The following is a 21481-nucleotide window of genomic DNA, read 5'->3' on the forward strand; positions in this document are numbered from 1 at the left end:
ATGCCCACAGGGTCTCCAAACACCCAGAGAAATGTGTAATGTGAGATCAAGGCAAGATAATGTTAACAGGAAAGCCATGGAGTGTTTGTGTGTGTGGAGGATGGCACTGGTTAATTGGCTGTTTTCAAAGGGAAAACATGAAAAACAAACGAGGTGAGCTGAGCAAAGGGGGTGTGTGCAGCACAAGAGACAAACTGAAAAGATTAGAAAACGTTAAAATGGAAAAATAAGAATCTGGGATTTGAGAGTACTGTGACTGGATGTTCTTTTTCTCCTTGAGTGATGACAGCTCATGAAATTGTGCTGCTTGGCCAACGTCAGCTCGCAGAATGTTCTGAAAGCTTTCTAAAACATATTGTTTGATTTGCTCAAAAAAGAGATTGTTGCTGCCATTGCTGCACTAACAGAATAATTGAAATTGTTGAGGCTGAAGTATGACGTCCAATTTGATTAAAAAAATAAATCTGTTCGGTTCTGGCACTGCCACACATGGATCATGATTAAAAGGGATTGATTTTCTTTCCTATTAGGTAATGAAAAATGTGGTTCTGGATTTGGTTTGAGTAAGAAGGGCCTAAGCAGCTGTTAAATATTGAGGTGTAAGTGTTGGCTACAGGAATGATTCCTTAGAAATGCCTCTCCCCAACTCTTGCCAAACACAAAAATCCCTGGCATTTTTTAATATACCAGATCTTTGCACTGAATCATGGTGCTAAATATAGTGCAGATGAAGGGGCTGTAAAATTGCTCCTGGAGTGCTGCAGAAAATCCCGTCAAGTGTTTTGCCTTTTGCGTTGCAGTGAAGTGTTTCATTGCACTCAGGTGTGCTCTGCTTGATCTTTCCAAGATCAAGTATTTCTGCCAGCTTGCAGCAGAGAACAGAAATCACCAGAGCAGATGTGCATGTTTTACATGAGCCTGACAAGAAAAAGAGCTGAATAATTAAGAAAAATATCTTTTTTTCTTGAAAGAATCTTCTCAAGAACAATTTTGTCTCAGAAGATTTGAGGTTTTTTTTGTCTTTGTCCGAGACAAACAGTGCATTTTGCTTTTTCACATCTACAAATTGATACATTTTTTTGGGGGGCTGGGGGTGGAAGATGCAGCCATGGATTTAGAAAAAAATGACAGAAAGAAGTCAAATTAGGGCAGTGAGGTCTCTTGGCTGCATCTGCAGAGGAGAAAGTAAAAAGGGTGGGAACTACTGGTAGAGAGATGAAGGGTTTGGGGAATTGCCAGGGTTCTGTGGTAAGTGATTAAATACGGATCTGCAGCTTGGAGCTCGTGTGTCTTGACTCCATTGAGTCAGGAGCACTCATCACTAGAGAAAATTCAAATTCAAATTGCAATGGTGGCAAACAGGTGCCCAGGGAATGGTGATCTTTAGGGAAAGATGACTTCTAAATGTGCATTCTTTTCTCCCTGGTGGCTGTAGGAGCAGTGGTGCCTGTTGGCATTTCTGTCAGGATGTCTTTCTGGTTGGGGTGAGTGGAAACAACTACAAGCACAAAAAAGCAAATTACATCCTTTCAGTTCTTTTCCTAGTCTGAGAGGTAGCTTTTAGTTCTGCATCTGTTTGTCCACTTAATTCACAGAGAAATTATTCTTCTATACTACTTAAACCCAAATGAAAGTTGATTATATCTCTTTGCTAACATCCACCTCAGCCTCCTTTCTGCTCTTAGCTGTAGAAGCACCTCTGGTAGGATATCTCTTTTCTCTCTGCCAAGAGACCTCTGTGATTTTTCTTCTCATTTTGTTGACTTGATGACTTTGATTTTATTTTTTGCATCCATTTCACAACTGTGGAATGATAATGAAAAAGAAAATAAAAAAAGAAAATGGGCCAACAGGTTCAAAAGTAGTGCCCAGGTGTGCAGTGGAGAGAGATGGACTTAGGTCAGATTTGATCCCTGCTGGAGGCCCCTGAGCTGTGGATTCATTGATCCCATTTCTCAGAGCCAGCCAAAGGAGAGCTGCTGGAGGAAGACTGGGATGCCTGTAGCATCCTTGGGAGGATTTGCAGGAATCCTCTGCTGTCTAATGCACCCCTGGAGAGGCAGAAGAAGAAGGTGGAGCATCCTCTCATTTTCTGTCTCTCTGAGGATGGCAGACTGGGAATAAACTCTGGGCTCACGACCAGCTTGATCATTCAATCCTAACAAGAGCAGTTTCCACACTTATTGCTGTGAATTGGCAGATTTTCCCTCATTTTCAGTCCCTGTGGGACAGATGGCCACAGCTCCCAGCAGAAGCCTTCACTTGTGAGACAAAGAACCTGCCATGGGTTGGGCTTTGGTTTCAGATAACCAGCAGATCTCCTGTGCACTGCTCCACTTTAAACCTATCCAAAGTGACACCACTTTGCAGTGCTAAAGACATTTTTTCCACATCCCCTCTCAAACAGAGGGTTCAACCCAAGACAGCAGAGAAGGAATTTCCACTGGGATTTTTCTGTTTCTGTGAAGACATACAGAAATTACCTTGAAAGAAAAGTGTATGAAAAATGCCCATAACAAAGCCAGAGAATGGCTGTTGACTTCTGATGTTCTTTTTGACCTCCTTTTGTTCATTTAGATATTTAGGTGCCTAATTGATATGCAGTAGGGAATCTCTGGATGGAAGTTTTCCCTTACTGGAAAACTCCCTCAGATGACCACTGAGGTGTGAAGCTTCACAAATGACTCATCTTAGTTACGCAAGTTTGGGGAGGATCTAAAAGTGCTCTGGAGTTGCCTAAAGACAGGACTTTGCAACCTGTGCTAGATTTCTGCAACTTTTTCCAAGTCTTTGTTGCAGTTCTCACAAAATTGTTCATTCTGAAAGAAGGCAGGACTGAGCACATCCTCTTGGCAGGTCTAACTGCCTTTGGGAAGTTCACCAAGTTCACCTTCAGGCAAAGCTGCATAATATGAGTGAAAAACTGCTGCATAATATGAGTAAAAAAGTTGCATCCTACCCTTTTCAATTGTAAATTGAAAGTTTCTCTGGCTCCCTCACATTTGAGAATGGAAACATTGTGAAGTGAGGAGATTCAGAAACTTTTCAAGTTTGTCAGAATTTTACACCCTCCAGTCTGATTCTTTCATCTTCTGCTTCATTCCTCCTGAAATTCAGTTTGCTTTATCTGCATCAGGTGGGAAACAACTGCCTGCAATGTTCAGAGAATAAAAGGAAAAGCTGAAAGAAATACAAGAGACAGAGTAACTGCTATTTAAATGTTATTCCTCTTCAGATGCTAAAAACCACTCAGAGGTGCAGGACTGCATTTTTCACCCTTCGTTATCCATGTAGAAAACATGAAAAGTTCTCTTGACCCAATTCAGACCTTCCAGCAGTGAAAGTCACTCCTGGCAAGAAGTTCTGAAGTTGGATAAAAAGCCAGCACCTCATTTTATGGTTTCCATGTAGCACTTGACATAGAAAATATCGTGGTAGCCCCATGGAAGTGGAATGGAAACTGTTTGTTTTATTTCATGCAGAAAGGCGACTTTTTTGGTTTTGTTTATTTTTTATTTATAATTAATATCCTTATTGGAGATTAGGAGAATAAAACCTGGATCTCATTAACATTGATGACAACAGAAATGCTTTTGAAAACTTCTTTTGTGTTAAAAATCAGGAAATAATATCTGTTCTGCCAGGACTATTCTGCTACTAAAAGATTTTTTTTTAACTGCTGATCACTGACATTTTTATTAGCTGTGCAAACCTAAAGAAAGTGGATCTTCTGGAGTACAGAACATAGAGGAAAATGAGACAGGTGTGAAAAATGTCAACCTCATGGATAAGCTTCAAATCTAGGACAGTATTTTTTTCTTTACCTGAAGGTCTATAATCAAAACACTATTTCATCCTACATTGTGTTGGAAATTTTTTAAGCTTATGAATTTTCCTTTCCTTTTTCCTTTTTAACAACTTGAATAATTCTAAGTAAATGCATTCTTTTGTCATTAAAAGGTTACATCTTCACTCAAAATGCACTATATTTCCATGAACTCTTTTCTTCTTTGGTATTTTCTGGTTTGAGAAGATAAACTTTTGATAAACTTTTGGGCCAAGTTCTTCTCTCCTGTCTTGGCTTCAGGCAGAGCACAGCCCTGTATGTTCAGCTTTTAGGATTCTGGGGAGGTTGTCATCCTCCCACCAGGAATTAGATCCATGGAGAGCTGGAGTTCCTTTCTTCAGGAGAAAAGCAAATTACGTGGCTGTAATTCTTCTTCTCTGAAGAAACCATTAAATACAGATCTTCCCTTATCTTTTGCCTCTTATACCAAGGGGTTTCAGTTTGTTAGGAAGGCATTTGCACATCTAGAAATGCCCTTTGGCTCGGGCTTTAGCAGCTGTGGTTGCCACAGTGATACTCATTTCATGCCCTCAGTGAGAGTCTTGAGAGTCTCTTTTGAATGGTCTCTTTTGAAGAGTGCTCTGTCCCCTGGGTTAGACCCTGAAAATGCAAGATCTGTATTTAATTCTACTTGTACAGAGCATTTCAGGTGAGTACTCAATGTGCCACATGGGCACTGGTTTGAGGCATATGGTTTCCCCATGAACCTCAGCTAACGATCCCCTCGTTCTCCTACCCCATGTGCTAACTCACCTCATATTGCCCTTTGAGTTCCTGTGGGATTTGCATTGGACATGTAAGTCTGCTGCCAAAACCAAAGCTCTGCAGTGCTGTGGGGACTGCTGAACACTGTCCAACCCAGTGTGCACACTGAAATGGTGACAGGGCTCAGACACAGCAAATCAGCTGGTTGGGCTTTGAGTAGGAAAATTCACACAGCAGTAACCTGGGGTTCCTTTTCCAGCTGGCTGGGGTTGATTATTCCCATAAAAATATGCAGGAAAAGAAACAATGGTGGCCAAAGATAAGATGAAGGGAGGGAAAACATCCCTATTATTAAAGATTCAGCCCTGCAAATGGGTTTATTCCTAAGACTGACCACAGCAGAAAGTGATAATTTCATTCCAGTGCTTTCCTCTTGGAAAATCTAGGAGGGTTTGCACCAAGATTTGTGGTGTTTAAATTGATAGGAATACCAGCAATTTCCTACTTTCTTCAGCAATCTGGGTTGCATGTTCTGGTAACAATGGGTTACTTCCAACAAGTAGCTGGTTGGATTTCCCCCTGGATATTCGTGCTGCTGTGTGTTGTTGTGGTTGTCCTGATGCAACAGAGAGGACATTCTGGGGTGCAGGGATTTGTGGGATTTACTCCTGCCAGTCCCTGGCTTTCCATCTGTACCCAGAGCCTGCATTTTGTGAGGTTCTCCTGGTGCCAAAGGATGCCTTGAAATACTCAGCTCTGTTCTTAACTCATCCTTGTGGTGAGGAATAAAAGCACTCAGGGAAGTGCTCAGGATGGATCTATCAAACAGGGAATACAGCAGGCATGTGAAATAAGTAGAAAATGATAATGTTATTTGCTGCAATAGTCAATCCAGTTCCACATAGTTTTCTGGGTGATTTAAGTGTTCTGTATAAAGATAAAATATTACTATTTTTAAATCTCTGGTTATAAACCCCTAACCTTTACAATTATGCTAAATATACATAAACTTCCATTACAGAAAAAGTCAGCTAAAATGTTGGAAGAGTTATTTTATCAAATTAGTGCACTGAAAACCCTGAGTTTGTAGACAAAATGGAGACATATTTTGAATATTAAAGTTTTTCTGTTTTGGTTGACTGTCATCCCCTTCCCCCTCCCCCAAATTCCAACTGAGTGACTGAATTTTTGTTCCCCTGGAGAGAAAGACCAATGTAATTTTAATCTCAGTAGGAAAAAAGTGGAGCTCAGTTATATCAAGAATTCCAGTCGATTTTTATTTGCCTCTAAATAAAATGGTTTAAACTTTAAAAGACTGTTATTTCAAATCTTCTACTTGTTTAAAGTGATGCAGCTCCACTGCCTCCTGCAGAGCTGCCTCATTTTATCCAGACAGAACATTTGAATCGTTTCTAAAACCATTTAAAAGGGACACTTTAAACCATTGGTTCCAACTGAAGTTAAAGCGTGTGCACGGTTGATTTGTTGTTTTTTTCATGATTATTCCTGTCAGTTATGCAACTGTATCCATACTTTAAGCAACTTGTCTCGTTCTTTCCTCCGTTACAGATCGAAGTAGTCAATACTTTCAAGAGTGGCACTTCCTTTCAGGGGGCTCTCAGGAGACAGTCCTCCGTCACAAGCCAGACCCAGGATGTAACCAATATTTCTAGCCCTAGTCACGTATCGTTATCCAATGCTCTTTCCTCTCCTACCAGCACCTCTGCTGCTGCGGCTGGGCGTGAGTGTGAATTCTTACTGCACCCGACCCTCAGAGATGCCAACTTAGCCAGAGTCCCTTGAGACTCAGTCCTCTGCCCCTCCCCAGGCTCTGCTCCCACCTTCCTTAGCTGCAATTAGTGACATGGTTACTTTGTGTACACTAGATACTCCCCAGCTGGTGCTCTCTCTCTGGCTCTATGCTAACAGGAATTTATAGTCATTTTTATCCAGTGGGAGGAGATTTTCATTTTATTCAATGGTTCTCTGTCAGGTTTTCTCAGTCTCACTGATATATTTTGTACTGCTTAGAAAAGATAGACTTTAAATGATTCTATAGCTTATCAGATAACAGATCATTCCATCAGCAAAACTGTGTGTAACACATCCAGGAAGGAACAGGGAAACAGGGAGTCTAAACAGGCTAAAGGATTAAACCTTTACAGGAAAAGGGACTTATTTAGATTTATTATCTCTATCTTATTTAGATTTCGGTTTATTATCTCTGTCTTATTTAGATTTAGGTTTATTATCTCTGTCTTATTTAGATTTAGGTTTATTATCTCTAAATTCACTGGCAGGTAAGCATTGAAGCAGAAGGGACCCAGACAAGTTAAAGGACAGTGTTGAGACAACAAACTTGATGTGGTAACAAATTTCTTAGAAGAAACAGATTTCTGAATGCTAAAATCCTGACACATCTTGCTTTTAGAAGCAAAATATCAACTGGAGAGCTACTGAAATGAATGAAAAATCTTTGAAGCAGCTGATAAGGAAGGGCTGCTTCACTCTCAGAAAACTTCCAGTTGCTTGGGAAGACTCTAAAAGATCTAACTTTAGGTTTAGATTTTTATTTATTGAGGATTGTAAGTAGCTATTTTTATTACAGCATTAAAAGAATATTTACATGTCTAGAACTGAGTTTTCACATTGTCACACATTTCAGAAGATAACAGGGTCTATTCCTTATACAGGTTTTAGTGAGAAGTTGGCCAAACAAAGGAGAAAATGCTCCTATCTGTCTGGCCAACAGAGAGAGGGACGGCAGACAGAGATAAGGCAGACAAGAGAAGGGCATCAAATTCCAGAACTCGTGCAGAAAAAAAGGAAGCTTGACCTTTCTGTTCTGTTTGAGTGCAAACCCCTCAGTATTTGCACACCAAGCATTCAGACAGGAATTTTATAGCAGCAATTAAAATCTTATCAAACAGTCACAAAATAGTCTCAGAAGTATTTGTCCGTCAGACAGATCTCTAAAGGGGTTATTGTTGTTTTTTTGTGGGTTTTTTTCTGTCTGGATGATTGGTTGGTTAGTTTTTAAAAAGTGTCTTGTGCATGAGCAGAGCACCAGAAGTTTTGCTGGATTTAAAGGAGAAGCATCATTTTTATTAAAGCTATTAAGGTTCCAACTTTGGCAATTGCTTCTTGGAGATTTTTCTATATTTTCCTATTTTTTTCCTGGGAAGTTTGGCCTGAGAACTCTCACCCCAACTGCCCCAACTATTCCAGGACAACAGCAAGATCAGGAGAAGAGAAGTCATGGAGCTGTGCCAGGTTCCTGAGCCCAGGTTCCCTCACTGCACACTGAGCAGGGCACAGAACACCAACATTCCAAGGCATCTTTACATGCAGGGAAGGACTGCCTGGGATGGAATTTCCACCTTGGAGCAGGAAGCAGGGAGCAGCTCCTTGTGCTGTGGTAAATGTTTCAATAACATGCTGTGGCCAGCAGTCTGGGAGGAAAGATCTAATAAAATTTAAATAGACCATTCATCTTCCCTCTCTGGTCTGCACTGCAGCAAAGCACCAAGAACTGAACAGTCTTAAGTCTTGACAAGGACCTCGCTCGTTTATGGGCTGCAGTTAATTAATAACAGAAAGCAGAAGCTGCTGCAGCCTTTGTCACCTTTCATTTGGAGAAATAAAACAGCTCTCCAGAGCTCGCTGTGGTTATAGCCACGTTTCTTCAGGGAAGTAAAAGGAAGATGATTGATTTGTTAAGCTTCCCAGAGATAAAGATCTCCATGGCAGAGGGAAATTAGAGATTGGGATTTTAAAGTGCTTATTCTGGACTGTTGGGGTTTTATTACCAAAGCAGGAAGTCTGTTGGTATTAAATCAGAAATTATAACACCTAGGGAAAGTTTTGTTTTATTCATGGAAAGACACAAACTTATGAATGACAGTGAAAAAGCCCCACAAATAATAACCCCATGGTTTTTATTTTTAAATGGGGAATTTGCTGTGGGTTGTTCATCTTCCAGAACCTGGAAAAACCTTTCCTAGTCCAAATTTTGTAGAAATAGGTATGATTTTATGAATTGTTACTTTTTGAGGAAATCCCAGTTGAAAAATGCTCACCTAGGTCTGCCCTTCAGCTCTATGCTTAAGATGTGTGGGCAGACAAGGCTGGCTTCATTCCTCTGAGCTGCTCAGAATGGCTCAACTCCCAGATCATTCCCTTCTCCTGAAGGGAATTTTGAAGCTTTCCCCACTCTTCAGGGATTTTAAAAATGTGTGTAAATATATTAGGTGGAGTATCAAGGGAAAACCTTGAGAGTATAGGGAAGAAACATGGTTTAGGTCTTTTAACTTGCTCAGCCTGTTGCAACAATTGGGATATTTCAGGTGTCACTTTGGGTGCCCAAAAACTGAGAGGGTCTGATATCAATAAGTAATTAATAAACAAATAGGAATCACACCATGCTCTATTGATAAGATATGCAAGTCTAATTTAACAGATCATTTATGGAATTCTTTACTGCTTGTATTCCTTTTTAATATATAGTTCATTGTGACTCCTCACCAATCTGTGAGATGTCTTCTGCAGGTTTATAATAACATTTTTAATGGATTTTTCTTCTTGCTTTTTTGGCCAAATTAATGTTTGATTCAAAGCTTAGTGCCTGCTTAAAAAGAAATTTGCGTGTCAAAGGCAGCCAGTCCTACAGTAATTTGTGAAACAGATTAGCAAGTTATTACCTGTAATTAGCAGCAGTTCACAAATATGACCCATTCAGAGTTGTGGAATCCCTTAATTAAAATCAGTTTGTACAAGGGAATATTTAACACAATGCTAAAATTTCCCCAGTTAGCCATCATGCTGTTTTTGCCATTAACAAATTACAAATTTCTGGATGTCACCATTAATTGATAACAGGGAGGTCCACAAGTCCCTTATCTCTTTTGAAATAAACAGAGCAAAAACTCCTGCAAATTAAAACCTGGCAGTTCGTATATTCTGCTAAAATTAGGAAATTCATTTAAATGCAAATTAAATATGCACAGAGTTAAGCTACAGAAAATGAAAATATGGGAAAGTGAAGGTTCTCGGAGCAAGGTGGTGTCAGGTCTTCTCAGGCACAGATTTACACAGCCAGACTTCTGTCATCTGAAAGCTCTGCCACTGAGGAGTTCAGGGTGGGTTCAGTACAGGCTTTGGTGGATGTGTCTTTTATAGACATTTCTTTCTGTCTTTTGTTTTGGGGAAACAAAATCAGAGCCTCGGGGCAGTGGAGCATCTTTTTCACATTTAAAGCTCAGAATTAGTAACCCCAAAAATTATCTTGCGCTTAAAATTGAGTATGCGATTTAAGCTTTTAGCACCACAGTTTTTGATTAGGCAGAGGGTGAGAATATCTAACTGTACACAAAGTAACCAAGTCTTTCTCCTACTTTATTTCTCCTTGGTTCTCAGATGTTTTTTATGTTAGCAATAGGTAACCCCTGCAAAAGAACACAGTTTCAGATTTTCCTAGAAAGACACACATTTAACATTCCTTTGTACTTGCTCTTCCTCTTACTCTCATATAGAGTTCACGCTCTTCTCAAAAGCTGCAGGTCCCTGACAAAAACCCCTCCTTTGTTTCATAAAATTTGTACTTGTTAAGTTTAGGAAGCATTGGAGGAACAGCAAACAAACAAAAGCAAACCCCACCAAAAGGAGACCTCCCAGAGTTCCTTTTTCTTGGTTCTGTTGAGGTCTCTCACTTTTGTCAGAGGATTTTAGGAGTGAATATTTAATGGAATCACTTGCAACTTTTTATTACATTAACCCCAGCAACAGTGGTCTCAAATGAGCCACTTGTATGCTGAGACAGAAAAAAAAACCAGAGTGATGACTCCAAATTGATAGCAGCAGTTAAAAGCTTATCAAAATAATCTCAGAGGTATTTGTCCATCACACAGATCTCTGAAGGTTTTTTTGGCTTACTTTTATGGCTGGTTGATTGCTTGGTTGGTTTTTAAGAAGTGTTTTCATGCCAGAGCAGAGCCCAGCAGCCTAAGGCTGGATTTGTGCTCTGCTTCACTTGGAGGGGCTACAGCCTCCAGAACTGGGGCTTAATTTGCATGGCAAGACAACCTTTTCCATCCCCTTTTAATTAAAGGATTGTCGCAATTTCTGAGATGTGCCAAAAAGTGACACGTGCAGGGAGAAGTGTTGAGCTTTCAGCATTGCTCGGGTGGCACGAGGGCAGGAAGTGTCATTTCCAGGCTGCAGTGTCACCCAGGGCTTTGCTCTGCGCTGGCACAAGGCCATGAGCAGCTGTAATTGTGTCACACCAACGTGAGACACTCAGCAAGCTCAGTTCAGTGCCTCTCACAGCCATTTCCCAAGAGAACATTTTAAAGACAGTTTTGTTTCACTGTTTGCAATCTCTTGTATGTGAAGAGCTTTTATATTTCTTACATATTTAATTTTCTATTAATGAAATAATTCAGAATTTAGAGTTAAAACTTGAGGTCAAATCTTAAGTTTGGATGGAAATTTTTCATGAAGAAAAATGGGAATAATTTTCTTTTAAAGAAAAAATCTATTTCCATAAATGTTAAGGCAAAGACTGCTGCCCAATACTGATGTACATTCAGATCACAGACTAAGCCCAGTGAGCATTTTCTGTGCAACAAGGTCCAACCATCACAGGAGGAAATGGAACAAGCAGAACTTAAATCAAATCCACTGCTAAAATTCTGTTTATAAAAGTAGCACCACTGAACCAGAGACCCTACTGAAGCCTAGGAGTTACCATTGGTTTTCACCAATGTTAGACAAAACCCTGCTGGGATATGTGAAAAATCAAAATCAACTTCTGTATCTCCTCCTTGAAGGATAATTAAGTAGCTTTAGAGTCTAAATATAAACCTGAGCCCTCAAGCAGAGATGTGCCATGGCAAGAAGGGTTAGATCCTAAAGCACAAAACAATTTCCTTTCAAGGGTTGTGGGATTTATTTAAACCTGATACAAAAACGTCGAACTCCATAATTTTGCAGCAATCCTGCTGTGGAAAGTGGAAGCCCTGCGTATGGCTCTGCTCTCTGACCTAAAACCCAGGGGAATTCAGCCCTGAAATGGAGCCTTTTGTGCAATGGGAATCAGGCCTGGGTGGTGCTCTGCTTTCCGTGCTGCTGTGGTCTGAGTTTGCAGCAGCACTCGCAGGATTTGCTGCATCGTTATGTGGAAAGAGAGTAGCACAGATAATGTTATGCATCCTTTTCACTCATTAAAGCAGAAAACTAGAAATTAGATTTTTTATACTTCTTTTTTTAAACTTTATCTTTGAATTTGCTCAACTTCTGCATCCTACTCTCCAGAACATATGAGGCACAACATTTATAGGTGACTCCAATATAGCATCTCTTGTGGAGATCTAATCTGATTTACCTAAAATTGGGAGGCTTCAAAAATAAACAAATAGCAACAAAAACAATAGATGTTTTCTATTTCAAAGCTTTACATATGCAATAGTCCTTGACCAAACTCCTTTACCTCTGTACAGCTTTAGTCTTGATCTAGAATAGTCTCAGTTACACCTAAGAGTTGGCATCTCTTTGCAAAATTGACCTCTTGTTTACAATTTTATACTAATCACCTTACTGATCTTTCAGTATTGAATTTATTTGCTGTTGCAGTGCCCTACTCTCTACTGTCTGAATATTAAATGTGTTTGTTTTCCCAGAGGGCTAGAGAACATTGGACAAAAGGGTTCAGCAGGAGAGAGTGAAATAAAAAGAGGTTGTGAGTCTTTAACCTTGAGCCTGAAATGAATGTGAACCAAACTCCAGATACTTGGCTTAGATGAAGCCAGGTAAACATTCGAGTATAAGCCCACACACTACCAACCAGAACACAGCTCTTGGTGCTTACCAGGCTTTGGAGATTTTGCTCAGATGGTTCTACTTAGGACTGACATTCTGCATATCACCTTTTTCTTCTGATGGGAAAAAAAAAAATTGTAGTATCTAAAATTCTATTTCTTTTTTTTTTTTTTTTTGTTTTTTGTTTTTTTGTTTTTTTCTTGCCTGATGCAGTATAATAAATCTGACTTTCAAGGTGGGATGAAGCTGAAGAGTTTTTTTCTGTTACAGCTCCAGAGAAGAAAGAAGTGGAAACTTATAGCAATGTCAAAAATGTCCTGAAGTGTTGTCCCCGCAGTCTTTTGTTAAAAGCAGTTCATTTTTTTCTGTTGTCTCCATTCCTGTGAGAAAAGGGAGCTGTATCTCACTGTTTGTCTTCCCTTGGCATTGTCAGTCTCATAAAGAACCGCCATGACATGAACTCTACATAGTTCATACTAAACCAACGCCTCCCAGGTTCTATCCATCACGGATGTCCCTGCTTTTCCATGCTTTTACAGCCATAAACATCCCAAGTTCATCTGCTTTAATTGATATTCCAAAAAACAACCTGGGTGGGCTGTGTTTCAGCAGAGCCCCTAAACATGTTTACATCAGATATTAGTTCAAATCTTGAACTTAAACATGCATTAAAAGAATTTGTGCTGTTGGGCCATGTAACTCTGGGTAGATAATATTTTTAAAATTGGGAGTTGGATCAGCTATCATAGGTAGATTAAATATTGTACTATTATGGTAGAGAAATGAAAATGCCACCTTTATATGCAACAAATCTTCTGCCTTTGTTTCCACTAAGTTTTGTCCCTGTAAGCAATAATTTGGTGCATTGGGGGACAGACTGTGAATGAGATTTTGAATTGTATTGTAATGCAGAAAATCCATCACTGAATGTGGTGTGACACCAAAAAAATAAATGTTTTCTTCTGGATGCCAAGCTAAGTATGCAAAATTTCAAGCTGAGGAGGGAGTTTCCTCCAAAGTGAAAAATGAATGGAAAACAAATATACCTCTCTGTAGAGAAATTTTAAGTAAAGATGTGGGTTTCTACAGCTCCCTTGTGAAGAAAACTTTATAGAAGTCTAATTTTATTTATTCTCAGCTTTAGGGACTTACCCAATTTGGCCCTTACATTACCATTGCCTTCAGAAGATGAACTACCTTAGGTATCAGCAGAGCTGAACCAGTTCTAAGCTAATATTTCCAGGAAAATCCAATGTGAACAAGTAGAAGCCATTCTAGAACCATCTAAATGTTCCTGCAAGACCCAAACAGGCCAGACCAAAAACTTTGCCCCATACCTTCACCCAAAGTGAGAGACTGCAGTTCTCTCTTCAGCCATGAAGCTAGAAGTCCTTATTGCAGTGTTTGTTTCCCTGCAATGGCTCAGGGATGAATCCAAGCAGCCCCTGCAGAGCCCCAGATCCAGGGCATGGCAGGATGTTTGCTGAGCTGCCTGTCAAACACCACTGGAATCTCTAGTTTTCCCTGGATTGACTAGAGGCTTGGAATTAAATCCAAAGGAGATGCCAAATGTTGGTATTAAAGCAACACAGATGCTTTTCCTGCTGTGGGATATGGAGCTCACAAATTGAGTTCCTCGCTTGCTAAGCCACAGAGGCTTCAATGCAGTTTGTGATGGAGAAAAGCTTTCCTTTCATTGGATTCTGCTGGATCTGTTCAGGATAATATCAAACCCTTTTATTGAAGTAAAAATCTACCTTCACTAAGAAGAATCCAGCTGACAAATAGAACCTGTGCTGATGCAATAAGAAGTAGCTCTTTTCAAGATCATGGAATTATCTTGATTATCTTGTTAATTGATAAGCCCTAGCACTCAGCTGCAGCTGAAGAGGTGACTGGTATTTGTGTTTAGAAAGTAGAAGTAATGGGGAGATGTACAGAAATGTCACCTCATCAGCCCATACTTTAAAATACCCACATCACAAAAAGTTTCCTGATTTAAAATAGGGCAAGATGGGAATATGTTTTTAAGGCTGCCTCGACAATCATACAGTTTTTTTCATCATTTGGACTAATTACCCTGCACTTTAAGATACAAGCTAGACAGGCATAGATAGTGCAGGTATTAGTTTGTCCCCTTTTCTGTCTTCAGCAGTGCAGATGAGTCTCTTACCCCACTCTGTGCCTCTGCACAGCCCTTACACAGCTCAGCACAACTCAGAGGTTCAGCTCTCATAAACCCCTGGGGTTTAACTGCAGGAGCTCTCTTAGGTACACTTAGGTGTGATTGCAGTGGATAAAACTGATGCAAAATTTATTTGTTGGTTTTATTGTGCAAGACAATCTTCCCTCTTGCACCTCTGCCAACCTAAAATGTTCTCACACCCAAGATCTGGCTAAGCCCTTCTGTACCACTCCTGTCTTCCTACTTGGAGCAGAAGCAGTCAGACAAACTACTTTTTGTACTGTATCCTGCTGTTACCACATGGATGTGTGAAGGGAAGGGAGAGAGTTTGGGCTGACCCAAGGATCTGAAGATGGCAGGACTTCAGCTGTTAAGGTTTTTAAAAGATGGTGAATATCCAAATTGAGACAGCATAAACAAGGACCTAGCTCAAAGAGAAAAAACCCAACAAGTCAGCCTGTTCCTCAAATGTGCTGAAATTCTGTACAACTCGGCCAGCTCCAAGCACAGGATCAGCTGGACCCCACAGCTGGACCTCTGTGGCCCTATGCCATTACTAAAGTGCAGTCTGCCAAGGAAAAGAGGAATTAAAGCTTTACAAATGAGTGGTGTATCAGGCCAACCAACAATGTGCAGCATATTTACATGTAAAAAGATCCACATGCCAACCACCAAATCATTTCAAATGTGTGTGGAGAAGCTTTCACAGTACCTGCTTGCACCTTTTCTGCCTCTGCCTGTGTTTTAGTCTCCCCCCTGAGAAACGCTCAAGGTTCGCTCATGGACTACATGGAAGTAGAGGGATAGAACTCATACTTAGTCATGAAACATTTGCCAACAGATCACGTTTTGCCATTCTGTTTTTTCCTCTTTGCCCCTCCACCCCCTTCCAAAAAGTTCTGTTTTTTCAGCAGTAACCCAGCACAACCCCTCCCTTCTTTTGAGAACTGGTAGGTCCCTGGGACATAGAGAGCATCCCTCCCTTTGCCCACCCACAGAGGACGTAGAGTCCCTGCTCCTCTCATTTCCTACTGGGAAAGCCGTGGGCACCATGCCTGAGAGTGGCTGGGCTGAGTCTTGAGTTGATTTTCACCTCTGTTCTTACTGCCAGCTGGTTCCTGGCATTAGCTGGCCCCTGGCACAGGTCACTGACCTACCTTAAAGACTGCATACATGGCATAAACCGTGTGGCTTTCAGCATTTAACTGCACGACTGAGACACCAAATGAAAACAGCTCGCTGTTAACAATGGGACTCAATTCAACCCAACAATCAATACATTATTTTATATACATGTTCTTCTATTTACTAACAAGCTAAATGGCTAGAACAGTGGGTCTATACTCGAGTGTTTACCTCACATCTGCATGAAGGACAAATAAAAGTTGGTTCAACGATACTATGTTCACATTATCCAGGCTTCCAAGTGTAGTTGTTGTGTGCAAGTTATCTCTGTTCATGTGGTAACTGTGATTTTTTTTTTTTTTCCCCTGTGGTAGCATGATTACGCTTAGTACTTTGTCTGCTTGGCTTTTTGTGCTCTTGGCTGCATCCATTTAGATTTTGCTTTAAAACATTGATATTCTAGTTTTTACACTTGGCTCCTGTGTGTGTCTCATCCGTACCCATCCAGCCGTGTCCGTGTTCCGTGCTTTTCTGTTTGTGAAGTGTGATATGTTATGTGTAATGGTTTTTTTTTAACAACAATTCAAAAGAGACTTTTTTAATTAAAAAAAAGCCTTTCTACTTACTCACTGCAAAAAAAACTATCAACATGCATGGTTTGACATTTGCATTACAATTAACATGGCTTGTCTTTTACTAGGGATGTACCACACGAGTGGACCTTGGCTTTCTTTAACCACTCCTCCCCATCAGTTCTTTGATGGCTTTAAACCTTGATTTATTTTAATATTGCAGTTGGTACAGACATTCAAAATGCACATAACTGAGCCACTCGTTTATGCATATAACATCCAGAGACTTTGGACTCCAGCTGCCTGCACTGCCCTAACCATGTGCTACATTTTTCACCAAGTGTTCTCTGCCCCGCTGCTCCCCGGGGAGGTGCCCTCTGACAGCCCTTTCCTTTTCTCCCCCCAGATCCGCGTCGTGAAGGCATTCCGTAGCTCTCTCTATGAAGGTTTAGAAAAACCAGAATCTAGAACCTCTATTCACAACTTTATGACTCATCCTGAATTTAGGATAGAAGATTCCCAGCCCCACATCCCACTCATTGATGACACAGACCTAGAAGAAGACCCTGCTCTCAAGAAAAACTCGAGTCCACCGTCCTCGCTGAACAAGAACAACAGTGCTATCGACAGTGGAATCAATCTTACAACTGATACAAGTAAATCAGCTACCTCTTCTAGTCCAGGAAGCCCAATACATAGCCTGGAGACATCACTTTAGCTGAAAAGGTCACTGCAAAAAGAAAAAAAAAAATTATTAAAGTAAAATAAAATAAGAAACCCCACAGCAACCGAGATATATAAATATATATATTAAAAACATTGCTGGCTGAAAAGCTGTTTGAACTCTTATTCACTCTGAGACAAGTGAATGAATTGTTGATTGCAATGGTTTTGGGGAAAGAATGAATGGCTGATTTACATACCCCCCCTTGTTTCCCTTTCAGAAAAACAAAAACAAAAAAAAATCCTCCTGCATGAATGTACTGTACACTGCTGGCCCTTCTTTCTCTCTTTTTTGTTTGTTTTTATTTCCTTTTTGGTTTATTTTTTTTCCTCCTTAAGCAGGAACTGCAGAGGACTTCTTTCTGAGGCTATTTATCCAATTCACTGGTCTGTGAGTTTTTTGAAATGCTTGTGTGGCATGGACTCAATTGTATAGATTAATTTAAATAACTTTTTTGAAGTTGCAAAGCTTAACTTGCACAGTAGATTTGCACCAGTTGGACAGAGGAACTTAAACATTTATGAGACTATATATAGAGATATATACATATAAGTATATAGATAATTAATTATATATATGTATATATCTATCTATATATATATAGTTATATATATATAAAGTTTCTTTGTTGGCATGTTGCCTTGTTTCTGCTCAAATTGCTCTGACTATTTTAACTTATTTATGTCCTAAAAAAGAATGTAATTTGTTTACAAACCTGTAGATAATATCCTTAACTATTTGTAGGGTTAAGAAAGCACTTCCTGCCGAAGTAGTATAAAAATGGCTCAGCTCAGCTCAGCTCATTGAAAATGTCTGTACTCTCGCACCCTGGATATTTTATTACAACCATGCTCTGATTTCTGCCTGATTTTTCTTTTTTTTTGGGTTGTTTTTTTCTTTTTTTTTTTGTTAATAATGTAGATATTGCTAGTAAATAACAAAAGAAGCCAAAATATAACACATTGGATGTAGCATTGTGATCCTATATACAGGGAGGTAAACCAGGCTTCCTTTGTTTCAAATAAAAATCAAAATGATCAGGTTCTCTCTTTTTTTTTTTTTTTTTTTCCTTCCCTCTGATAATCTGCTTGGACTCGTTTTGGTGCAACATACAATAATGGAGGCTATTTCATTCTTTAGACATACAGCAATGGCTTCTAAAACTATTTTTAGAGAGATATTAAATGAGTTTATAATTTAAAATAAGTTATATTTGGTTTGTCTATATGGAGATAAAAAAAATGTTACAATCTTGTGATATACTGTGTTAATCCTTTTCAATTAGTAATTTAGGCATTTATTTCCTTATTATTTGCAAAGTATGGGCTGTTGGCATTTTGGATGAGAATCACTGTAGGTTGTTGCTTTGAGGTTTTTTTTAAAGAAAAATATAATTTCTGCACTACTAGGACTGAAGGAATCTTTATTAATTGTGTATTGAGATGTGCTTTGTGTGATTTTTTTTTAACCAAGCTTGTGTTCCTGTAGTAACACAGTAAAACATTATTTTACTTTCAGCTTTCTACCAAGAAAGCTGCTTTGAAAACCTGCAGTACGGAAGGTGAAAAACTATTTTTCAAGATGGTAACAGCCCTAAAAACTTTAAAATTATGAGCTTATACAATTGCTATGTCAACCACTTGAATGCTAAGCACTTTGTGGATCACAGATTTTTCATAAATAATTTTTGTATTTAATATAAAGTTTGCTCGGAGACTTTTCAGCATATGATTTTTTCCATAACTGTACAGTGCAAAAGACATTTTGAATTCCACAATTGATTATGCCAGGCGTGTTGGAACAAAACACCCTCAAACCATCTCGGTAAATTGAGTTGTTAAGGTGTTTCTGGTTGTCTTAAAGTTGGCTCAATAAAGTGGTGCATCTCTGCAGTCACAGCAACTAAACCAAGCCAGAACTCTCCAAACCAAGCTTAGACTCATGGCCAAACTGCAGCCTGAACTCACAAGTGTGCAGGGTGCATCAGGACTCTCAGCCAGCTAAAGCTCCAAGCAGCTTCCCTTGCCAGCTGCCGGACTTTGGGCTAGGAGCTCCGATGGTTTTGGCTCAGCCCTAGTGGTGCGGGGTGCCAGCTGTCCCAGCAGCGTGTCCAGGGCCCTGCTGGGCAGCCAGTGGCCGTGGGGTGGCTGGCCAGTGTGGCAGGAGCCCTAGGTGTGCTAGCTGCCTGCCAGCAGCCGGGCGATGGCGAGGCGGGCAGGAAGGCTGGCTCTGTAAATACCGTGATTCCCCTTGCTACACCACGGATTGGCTTGCATGGCCTACCTGGGATCTCTGGGCAGAAGACAAAAGTGTTATCTATTTACAGGGAAGCCTCTAGCTTTGGACTCGAACATCTACAGAAGCTATTAATACTGGAACAGTTTCTTTTCAGCATCTTAACACACTGACTGTTTGCCTTTTTGTTTTCAAACACTCTTCATATTTTTTCTTGGTCTCATGGGTTTTTTTTTCCAATTTTTCCTGTAGGAGTACCCCTCCCTAAGGTACCATTCGCAGACTTGAAAACTGTTAAGAAAATGAACACTGCATTCTGTGTATATATAGTAAAACATATATAAACTGAGATGCATAGAAAACTTGGGCTTTTGTGAGCAGAGACTGTGCTTTATGTATATGATAAATGATAGACTTTTTTTTTTTTTTAAAGCAGAATAGCTATGACCTTTCAACTACAAGTCGTGCATCACAATTCCTTTCTTTTATTGCTTGACCTCTCTGTGATGGGAACAATGGATCAAAAACCAAAATGATCAGTTTGTTAAAATTCCCTGCAATATATAAATGCTCGCTCTCTACGTACTGTACTTAGCAGCATGAGATTTGTGGACAACAATACAGTGGTACATTGGCAATCCATCCCACTAGGGGTTATTAATATATGTTCATTCATCTGTTTTTATGAATTTTTTTATCTAGACAATAATTGTAAATAAAGAACTTACTCTGTCTGTTCATTTAATACTATGCAAAAGGTTATGCTTTCTATTGTTATTCTTATTCCTACAGTGTGATGCTGGAATGTTTGTGGTTTCAAAAAAAAAAACAAACAAAAAGACAAAAGTAAGTAAAATATGTGATGTAAATTATTTTATAGTTTGAAACAAAATGATAAAGTTTTACTCTTGCTGCTTTCTGTCTAATAGATCTCTCTTGGCAGGAGCACAAGTGGAAAATTTAAAGAAATAAATTCACAAAGCAGCATGAACAATAATGGTCTGAATGTAACAGCTTTCTTTATTCTCACCTGAAGTCACTAGCCGCAGCTCTGGATTCCCACTGGGATATTTGAAGGTGCAGGTGGATGTAAATCTTCTGGATTGGCAGTGAGGACCTTGCTCCCCAGGCAGAGCTCTGCTTTCCCTGCCCCAGGGCTGTCGTTGCTGCCTGGCTGGGCCAGGAAAGGCGGAGGTGGGAATGGCTCCTGGGAATGCTGCAGGAATGTAGGCTGCAATGAGAGTGCAGGACAGTCAGGTGGTGAAGTGAATTTGCTTAGGAAACAAGGAGTTTAATCTTGGCCCTGAGAGCAGCAGCTCTCTAAGGCTTTTTCTGCCATTGATGACAGCTCTGCATTTACGTTGGTTTTTTCAGCTCTTTCTCCTTCTGTCATGATCAGAAAAATGATCTTTGAAACTTTCTAGAATTGGGGAGTTCAGTCCAGGATTTGTCCTGCCACTTAAGACTTAGAGAAAAAAGAAGGAATTCTCATTCCTGTGCTCAGACCCTGAGCCCAGAGGTTCCTTCCCTTTTTTTTTCAGCTTAGATTGATCCAGTTGTTCATGAACTGCAGTGCAGCTGTGCTCACACAATATTGCTGCACTAGCAACAGCAAGGTTTAGGAGTTAGCCAAGCAGGCCAGGGATGAGGTGAGTGGCTGTCAGATAATCTCGTTTGTAAAGGTAAAAGGTTTCAAATGATCGATTTTCCTGTCTTCTCACCTAGATTTCAGACTTTTATTCACTAATTCTCTATGACAAGTAATATTTGATAGTGGCCAAAATGAGGTAGTGCTACACTGTGAGGAATGTTTCCAACAAATAAAATGGACTCAACACAGTCAATTCAACCAAACCCCTACAGAAAACAATTATTTAGATTGCAGATTTCTTGGACTAATGGAGCTTTACAGCTACTTTGGAATGAAAGTGTTTTCTGCTCTGATTGTGGGAGCTCACTGTAGGTAATAATCAGAAAAATATTTTTCTTTTAATTTTCTGTCACTTATTTACCTCCTCCTTACCCACCTAAGTTTAATTGCAGCCCTAATCCAAGTGCTTTTGGCAGGACCTTTCCTCTCTGCAGATAAAATATTTGTGAGGAAGTGTTAGTAAGGAAGAGGACTGGCACTGTGTGCTGTGTTTGAAGCACTCTGGGACTGTTGGAGCCTCCCAGATGTATTTTAGGAGCTGCATCTCTTCAGGAGTGTTTGGAAAGTACTTTTGAGCATGGGATGGGTGTGAGTTGTAGGTGATAACTGGGGAGAATAGCAG

General features: G+C 39.9%; 1 protein-coding gene across 17 annotated transcripts in view; it reads left to right on the forward strand.

Annotated features, from left to right (window-relative positions):
• Nucleotides 1-19953, forward strand: part of ATP2B2 (ATPase plasma membrane Ca2+ transporting 2) — a 380463-nt gene extending 360510 nt beyond the window's left edge. For 12 of the 17 annotated variants that reach the window (XM_085073038.1, XM_085073037.1, XM_085073047.1 and 9 more), the window contains one exon: nucleotides 16656-19953. In XM_085073038.1, the coding sequence (XP_084929164.1) occupies nucleotides 16656-16967 (312 nt within the window). In that variant the 3' untranslated portion in view covers nucleotides 16968-19953. Of the gene's footprint in view, nucleotides 1-6121; nucleotides 6294-12228; nucleotides 12288-16655 lie in introns of all 17 variants that reach the window. The other 5 variants (XM_085073049.1, XM_085073052.1, XR_014854795.1 and 2 more) reach the window with 4 other exon arrangements.
• Nucleotides 19954-21481: the final 1528 nt, after the last annotated feature.

This window comes from Lichenostomus cassidix, chromosome 12 (assembly GCF_008360975.1).
Source record: "Lichenostomus cassidix isolate B80296 chromosome 12, HeHo_3.0, whole genome shotgun sequence".
NCBI classification, from domain to species: Eukaryota; Metazoa; Chordata; class Aves; order Passeriformes; family Meliphagidae; genus Lichenostomus; species Lichenostomus cassidix.